We start from the raw sequence: 9104 nt of genomic DNA, 5'->3' as shown, positions 1-9104 counted from the left end.
CGCTTTTCAAACGCTTTCAAAAGGCGCCAAACTCCCAATATGGCGTCGGGTAGTCCGTGCATTTGCGGTGATTGGCGTTTATTCGGCGCTTTTTAGTGCTTTTTGTCCTCAGTATTAGATTTCTTGATTACAGTTTATTACAGCAACATGTTGCTGGTGAAACGGTGCTGATATCTTTATAATGTGATGTTTTTAGCTTTGTTAGGACGATGGAGCTCAGAGGCTACTGAACCCTCGACTTGAAGTTTGTTTCCTGCTCACCGGATGTTACTGGTAATGAACGTTTCCTCTGCATGCGCTGTGTGTGAAATCTTACTAAGGCGTCAGTTTTAAATATCTGCCCGAGCGGAGCGGCGGTGCGCAAACATATATATTTGATTCGGTTGCGCCGGCCGGGTCACCGATGACAATTTCGGTTATTTGTTTTGTTACAGCACTCGTTGTTACAGATACACTTCATCCGAAATTCCGCGTTCCACAGCCGTGTACTTATTCAGCCCCGTGTACTAGCGCCACAAGATTATTCCATTCTCAGTGCACCGCAAGCCTGGTTCAGTACATTTTCTTCTGTTTCCCTTTTTGTGCGGTTTCATTTTTTTTTCTTTAGCGTTGGCCGTTCGTTACTGACCTACTGGCAAGCTTTCGAACGTTAGCTATGGTGGCACAGCGATTACGTTGCTGAAGAAAATGCGCCCACATTTATATATTTTCAGAATGTTTTAATGCTTGTCTAATGCACCTTCAGTTTCATAACCAGACAGGTGAGAATTTTTGTTGTTTTGCAAACTTCCTTGGCCATTTCATTCGCTGTATAAAACTACAAGGGTCGGAACAGTGTGCCATAACCATTAGAGTCCGCCTGCTTATTATTCTTATCGTCTGCGTGACAATATATATGTATATATCAATAAACGCTGAACTTTGTTGCGCACTTTTTTTTTTTCGCAAACGTTGCCATTTGTTGAGCTAGAACTCGGCCCGATGATATCCAGTGATATTAGACCAAGAGCGAGAATTGTACATTTAATTCGCTCAAGGCCGCTGCCACTTGATTTCATGATAAATTGTACATGCAGGACAAGAAACTGGCGAAATTGTGCCACATAATTGCAGCTGATATTTCTGAGGGATGAGGCAGGGAAAGTAATTCGTACTTCATTATAGTTGTGTTTGTTTGCAAAAGTGTTTCTTCCAAAAGTGGTTATTTCCAGCAATTAAGTGGAATTTATATAATGTCCTTTCGCATTATTTGAAGAGCAGTTCAATCAAGTTGTGCAATCCTTAAGAAAACTCCATTTAAATATGCCTTTAACCTGACAGGTTTTCCTATGAAACAGGTTGAATTACAAGTGCCTATGAGTGACAGTCACTAATGACCTCTCTTGGAATTAGTACATTGACAACATTTGCTCGTTGGCTTTCTGCAAACTTTGTTGCTTAAAATGTAAACTTCGAAATTCTCCTCCTAACATCAAACTTGGCAGTTTCACATTCATACAACCTAAGCTTGAATATTGCTCCCTTGTTTGTGATCCTTATACTAAACTTAACCTTACAAACCCAAGAATGGATTCAGCAAAAAGCTGTCAGGTTTATTTATTCTAAATTTAGGTACACTGATTCTCCTTCTGAACTCATGAATATGACAAGATTGAACTACTTGAATCAAGGAGAAAAACATGTTTAAACTTTTTGGGCTTACTCCTTAATGATAAAATGGTGATTGATGCCACAAATTTTTTCCCCATTGACTACAAGACCTACACGAAATTACCAAACACACTTTCTAACCCCTTATTTTGCCAGAAGTAATATTTATAAGTTTTCCTTTTTCCCACGTGCTGTATCCGGCTGAACTAGTCTAACAGAACCTTATAACACTGTATAAAAAGATGATCCCTCAGATGTTGCCATGTGTACTTTGTAAAATAGATACTTTGTTAGTTGTATTGTCCATCGCACTTGGACCAGATTGGTCTGCAGTAACTGTGTGTGGTTGTATTATAGTTAGCATATACTTTGGAGGGCCACATTTTTCAGTAAACCAAGTCATTTTTATATTGAAGTGCCATTAGGTATGCTATGTAGCAAGGCTGTTAAAAAATGTTTGTTTACTTTTTCAAATAATCTTGATGCATGAATGTATAAAACATTTGGAATTGCACTGTTAGGCGCATCAGTGTGCAGGTTCTTGTCAAAACAACTCTGGATCTTGTTGACATGTTTATGGTCATTATTTTGGGTGGTAAATATAGAGCAAGATGATCATTGATAGATGATGTCACTACTAGGTGTTTTGCAAAATAGTTTTGTCCTTGCCAGAAAAAAGTGTAGATAGTGTCATTAATAGCAGTGGTTGTTTGGACTATCAGTACAGTACTGCCCAGAGACAGCATGAATCAGGTGAAATGTTTTTGCTTTTACCTTGTCTCCTCAGTTGATTCATGCTGTGACTGGACATAATGGTGGTTGTAATATACTCAACATTTGTATGAACACAAAATTAGGTGATACGTTATGGGCTCATTATCATTAGGCTCTTCCTGCATCCTAGCAATATTTGTCTTCCCCACCAGAGAGATTAATGCTGAGGGGAAATGCGGTGCTAGTGAACTTGCATCGCCACTACGTTGCTTCAAACCAGCAAGTGAATGATGGGTAGTGAGTGTTATGAAAGGGGAGCACTGATTATGCTTTAAACCAATGATTACTCATGTGTGAATTTGGATCTGACATATTAATGTGTGACATGTAGCTTTTCTGTGAAACAATAATTGACGTTGATGGGACAGATATGTTTGGCCACTATAGCCTCTTGAAAACAATTGAAATGTTCCCTTTCGCATTGCTTATAAGGATGCACAAATTTGCCTAAACTTTGTCCCTCTCCCTTATTATGTTATTCTTCTTGAACCCAATTTGTGATAGCAGATTTCACATTTAGTTCCTTTTTTACAACGAAGCTGTTAAGGGCTACTTTCCTCACTATTTTGTCCGCATGATGGTGGTGCATGGCCGTTCTTAGTTGGTGGAGCGATTTGTCTGGTTAATTCCGATAACGAACGAGACTCTAGCCTATTAAATAGGTGCGGGGTTCCCAGCACCTTACAACCTTCTTAGAGGGACAAGCGGCTCCTAGCCGCACGAAACAGAGCAATAACAGGTCTGTGATGCCCTTAGATGTCCGGGGCCGCACGCGCGCTACACTGAAGGAAGCAGCGTGTCTTTATCCCTGTCTGAAAAGACTGGGTAACCCGTGGAACTTCTTTCGTGATTGGGATAGGGGCTTGCAATTGTTCCCCTTGAACGAGGAATTCCCAGTAAGCGCGAGTCATAAGCTCGCGTTGATTACGTCCCTGCCCTTTGTACACACCGCCCGTCGCTACTACCGATTGAATGATTTAGTGAGGTCTTCGGACCGATGTCCGGCGCGGCCTTTCGGTTGCGCCGGTCTGTTGGAAAGATGACCAAACTTGATCATTTAGAGGAAGTAAAAGTCGTCCAATGCAGCGGTGGCGTAGAGGTAGAACACCCGCCTCGCGTGCAAGAGGTCCGTGGTTCGAATCCCGGTGCCGCGCAATTTTCCACCGGATCAAAAAAAAAAAAAAAAAAAAAAAAAAAAAATCCGCGTGTTGATAAAATTGCACAAACAGGCCTGGAGTGTGGCCTGATGCCGGTGACCAGAACCGGTAACACACTCCCTCACCAGAGCAGGATTGGCCACCCTGGTGCAGTACTTGGCCACAACCTCCTATATGAATACAACAATCGAACCCCGGCCCTCAGTCCCCAGCAGCCGCGAAGCAACTGACCACGGCGGCGGTCAGATCTGTGACGCTGCAGAGGGTGCTAAGAATCCCTGGCTCCGGACAGGCCGCCATTGGAATATGAACCTGGCAACGTTTAACGCAAGAACATTATCTAGTGAGGCGAGTCTAGCTGTGCTATTGGAAGAATTAGAGGGCAGTAAATGGGATATAATAGGGCTCAGTGAAGTTAGGAGGCCAAAAGAAGCATATACAGTGTTAAGGAGCGGGCACGTCCTGTGCTACCGGGGCTTAGCGGAGAGACGAGAACTAGGAGTCGGATTCCTGATTAATAAGAATATAGCTGGTAACATACAGGAATTCTATAGCATTAACGAGAGGGTGGCATGTCTTGTTGTGAAACTTAATAAGAGGTACAAAATGAAGGTTGTACAGGTCTACGCCCCTACATCCAGTCATGATGACCAGGAAGTCGAAAGCTTCTACGAAGACGTGGAATCGGCGATGGGTAGAGTGAAAACAAAATACACTATACTGATGGGCGATTTCAATGCCAAGGTAGGCAAGAAGCATGCTGGAGACAAGGCAGTGGGGGAATATGGCATAGGCACTAGGAATAGCAGGGGGGAGGTATTAGTAGAGTTTGCAGAACAGAATAATATGAGGATAATGAATACCTTCTTCCGCAAGCGGAATAACCGAAAGTGGACATGGAGGAGCCCGAACGGCGAGACTAGAAATGAAATAGATTTCATACTCTGCGCTAACCCTGGCATCATACAAGATGTGGACGTGCTTGGTAAGGTGTGCTGCAGTGACCACAGGATGGTAAGAACTCGAATTAGCCTAGACCTGAGGAGGGAACGGAGGAAACTGGTACATAAGAAGCCGATCAATGAGTTAGCGCTAAGAGGGAAAATAGAGGAATTCCAGATCAAGCTACAGAACAGGTATTCGGCTTTAAGTCACGAAGAGGATCTTAGTGTTGAAGCAATGAATGACAATCTTGTGGGCATCATTAAGGAGTGTGCAATAGAAGCGGTGGTAACTCCGTTAGACAGGATACCAGTAAGCTATCGCAGGAGACGAAAGATCTGATCAAGAAACGCCAATGTATGAAAGCTTCTAACCCTACAGCTAGAATAGAACTGGCAGAACTTTCGAAGTTAATCAACAAGCGTAAGACAGCTGACATAAGGAAGTATAACATGGATAGAATTGAACAAGCTCTCAGGAACGGAGGAAGCCTAAAAGCAGTGAAGAAGAAACTAGGAATTGGCAAGAATCAGATGTATGCGCTAAGAGACAAAGCCGGCAATATCATTACTAATATGGATGAGATAGTTCAAGTGGCTGAGGAGTTCTATAGAGATTTATACAGTACGAGTGGCACCCACGATGATAATGGAAGAGAGAATAATCTAGAGGAATTCGATATCCCAGAAGTAACGCCGGAAGAAGTAAAGAAAGCCTTGGGAGGTATACAAAGGGGGAAGGCAGCTGGGGAGGATCAGGTAACAGCAGATTTGCTGAAGGATGGTGGGCAGATTGTTCTAGAAAAACTGGCCAGCCTATATACGCAATGCCTCAAGACCTCGAGCGTACCGGAATCTTGGAAGAACGCTAACATAATCCTAATCCATAAGAAAGGCGACGCCAAAGACTTGAAAAATTATAGACCGATCAGCTTACTGTCCGTTGCCTACAAAGTATTTACTAAGGTAATTGCAAATAGAATCCGGAACACCTTAGACTTCCGTCAACCAAAGGACCAGGCAGGATTCCGTAAAGGCTACTCAACAATAGATCATATTCACACTATCAATCAGGTGATAGAGAAATGTGCGGAATATAACCAACCATTATATATAGCTTTCATTGATTACGAGAAAGCGTTTGATTCAGTCGAAACCTCAGCAGTCATGGAGGCATTGCGGAATCAGGGTGTAGACGAGCCGTATGTAAAAATACTGAAAGATATCTATAGCGGCTCCACAGCCACTGTACTCCTCCATAAAGAAAGCAACAAAATCCCAATAAAGAAAGGCGTCAGGCAGGGAGATACGATCTCTCCAATGCTATTCACAGCGTGTTTACAGGAGGTATTCAGAGACCTGGATTGGGAAGAATTGGGGATAAGAGTAAATGGAGAATACCTTAGTAACTTGCGCTTCGCTGATGATATTGCCTTGCTTAGTAACTCAGGGGACCAACTGCAATGCATGCTCACTGATCTGGAGAGGCAGAGCAGAAGGGTGGGACTAAAAATGAATCTGCAGAAAACTAAAGTAATGTTTAACAGTCTCGGAAGGGAACAGCAGTTTACGATAGGTAGCGAGGCACTGGAAGTGGTAAGAGAATACATCTACTTAGGACAGGTAGTGACTGCTGATCCAGATCATGAGAGTGAAATAATCAGAAGAATAAGAATGGGCTGGGGTGCGTTTGGCAGGCATTCGCAGATCATGAACAGCAGGTTGCCATTATCCCTCAAGAGAAAAGTGTATAACAGCTGTGTCTTACCAGTACTCACGTACGGGGCAGAAACCTGGAGGCTTACGAAAAGGGTTCTACTTAAATTGAGGACGACGCAACGAGCTATGGAAAGAAAAATGATAGGTGTAACGTTAAGGGATAAGAAAAGAGCAGATTGGGTGAGGGAACAAACGCGCGTTAATGACATCTTAGTTGAAATCAAGAAAAAGAAATGGGCATGGGCAGGACATGTAATGAGGAGGGAAGATAACCGATGGTCATTAAGGGTTACGGACTGGATTCCGAGGGAAGGGAAGCGTAGCAGGGGGCGACAGAAAGTTAGGTGGGCAGATGAGATTAGGAAGTTTGGAGGGTCAACATGGCCACAATTAGTACATGACCGGGGTAGTTGGAGAAGTATGGGAGAGGCCTTTGCCCTGCAGTGGGCGTAATCAGGCTGATGATGATGATGATGATGATGAGAAAAAAATCCCGAAGATAGTGCAATTCCGGGCCCACTCATGGCAGAGGTGATGCAGGCGTTAAGCACTCTCCATACGTGGGCTGATCCTGAAGATAGTACAATACCGGGCCGACCCACGGTGGAGGTGCAGTTCGCGATTAAGGGGTCCACACACACAGCTTCGCTGGTTATCCTTCTTCACAGAGTGGAAGGGCACTGGGTTTTGATTGGGCTATTTTCAGAACATGAAAGCACTGTTCGGAATATAAAAATAGTTACCAAGTTGTCATCTAGATTTAGTGACACACGTGCATAAATGTGCCAAAAGTAATTGATGCTCTTCAAGTTAGTGTATAAAATGAATTAGGTGACATAACACACACCACTGGTTTGCTGAAATGTGAGGCTAACACAGAGTACATTTGAAGCATGAAGAGCTAAAAGGAAAGGCTCCATTTGGCAGTGTACTACCTGTCATACCCCTGGTGGTTGAGTGACTGTAAGTCCAGATTCTCCTATAGTAATTCTAGTATGAAACTATGTTCACCGCATGTCTAGCAGAACATTAAAGAAAGTTTTGTGTAATTTAATCAATCAGTCAAGTTTTATTTTTGCCGCAGACAATACATTGTTACTACGAAAATAGGGGGCCAGAGAAAAAAGCTGCATCTGTGCAGCTTGACTAAGCTCTAGCCACCTGTACAGCAGCAGTGACACGACGATTTGGTATAAGGATTCAGTTATGTAACCATCAGCAAATAAAGATATTGATCTATTGTCAGAGTTAAACTTGGTTTTAATTGATATTATTAAAAAACAATAAAACTGAGGCAATGACATTAATTTTTATAAGCTCTTGCAACATTGGGATGTTTTTACTAAACTTTGGTGGGATTTGTGTATGTGTCTTTGGTAGCTCGCAAAGAATTATTTTGTGTGAAAGCGCTGTGTGCAACTGTTGGTCATTGTTTTCAAAAGATAGGTGAAATACCTAGTTACTGCATTTATTATGTGAGCAATGTATGGTTTATAACCACTAATTTGTCTCAAGAAAGTAAATTGAAAAATGTTTCATGATAATAGTTAAGAAAAAATAAACCTTCATGTATGTTGTGCGTTACTGTTATCATGCTGTAATTTTGCCAGAACTCTTAAGGTGCATATATTGAAATTTGCAGGCAGTTAATTGTCTATAATGACAGCGTTTGCATTTCATGCTTCTGACAAAAACTTTTCATTGCAAAATTTCAAATGTAAGCTGTTCACTGAAAATTGAGGTCTAATGATCAAATTAGAACTTTATTTTTCTGAAACTGTACATTAAGAGGAAGCTTTAGCTCGGGCTCAACTCCGACGCGGCCTATTCAAATACATGTAAAACGCAAAAACGTTTTTATGAGATAGCCCCTGGGCCGATTTTAATAAACCTTGTTGTATTTGAAAGAGAAAGTTAAATTCTAGTGACTGTCGGAAGTGGAATTTAGATATAGGGCTGGAATTTTCTTAAAAAGATTTTCAAATATTTGACCGTTTGAAAAAAATAGAAGCACGAAGTCTGCAAATTCATAGCTCCGCACCAAGAACTGATATCGCGGTTCTGTAAAGAGCATCCATTAGATCATTCAAAGGGGACATACTCGATATGTCATTTTACATCTTATGTGAATTTGTTATGTTGCAAGAGTTCTGCAAAAGTTGTATTTCCCCATTAGTAAATCTTTTTATATTCATGTGTAACATATCAATTTTGTCCGCTTTAGATGTACTATTAGATACAATTCACAGAATTGTATTATCGTTTTTTGTTGTTGAGTTACAGAGTTGTAAACTTGATAGTTCTGTTTTTTTGATATTTTCAATTTCCGCCAATTTTTAATAAAAAATTGACAAAATAACTCAAAAGTTTGAAACCAACAGTCACTAGCTTTTAAGTTTTTCTTTTAAATGCAACAAACCTCGTCAAATTTGGTGCAGTGGTTGCCGAGAAAAACGAATTCTCCTTTTACATGTATTTAGATAGGAGCACCCGAGCTAAAGCTTCCTCTTTAAGTTATTCAGCTATCTTTCTAGTTACATAGCAGCTAAGCCCTATTCAGAAGTAATTGCCATGTCAGTGATTGTGTAAAGAAGTGAGATGTGGGTGATGCATGAATGTTCAAAGCACTTAAAAGAAACAGTGAAAGATGGCTTGTGCAAAGAAGTTACTTGTTCAGTTTTTGAGTGATGCCACAGAAATACATTACAGCATACAGTCAGTTCGAATGACTAACACATGCAGTGTACTTTAGTTCAGGCAAAGTTTAGATAACTTTTTAATGTTCTGCTTAAAGGGTGTGTAATGCATTATGTATGTAGCCCCCTTTTCACAATATTGCTGGCTTTCCCGTAATCGAGAATAG

General features: G+C 41.4%; 1 protein-coding gene across 4 annotated transcripts in view; it reads left to right on the top strand.

Moving 5' to 3' along the window:
• Positions 1-19: 19 nt before the first annotated feature.
• Pcl (polycomb protein Pcl) overlaps positions 20-9104 on the top strand; it is a 97690-nt gene continuing 88605 nt past the window's right edge. For all 4 annotated transcript variants that reach the window (XM_055063533.2, XM_050195746.3, XM_055063532.2 and 1 more), the window contains exon 1: positions 20-273. In XM_055063533.2, the coding sequence (XP_054919508.1) occupies positions 265-273 (9 nt within the window). In that variant the 5' untranslated portion in view covers positions 20-264. The remainder of the gene's footprint in view (positions 274-9104) is intronic.

Source organism: Dermacentor andersoni, chromosome 1, assembly GCF_023375885.2.
Source record: "Dermacentor andersoni chromosome 1, qqDerAnde1_hic_scaffold, whole genome shotgun sequence".
Taxonomy (NCBI): Eukaryota; Metazoa; Arthropoda; class Arachnida; order Ixodida; family Ixodidae; genus Dermacentor; species Dermacentor andersoni.
Note: the sequence above shows the minus strand (reverse complement) of the source record. Positions and strands in the feature narration are given on the sequence as shown.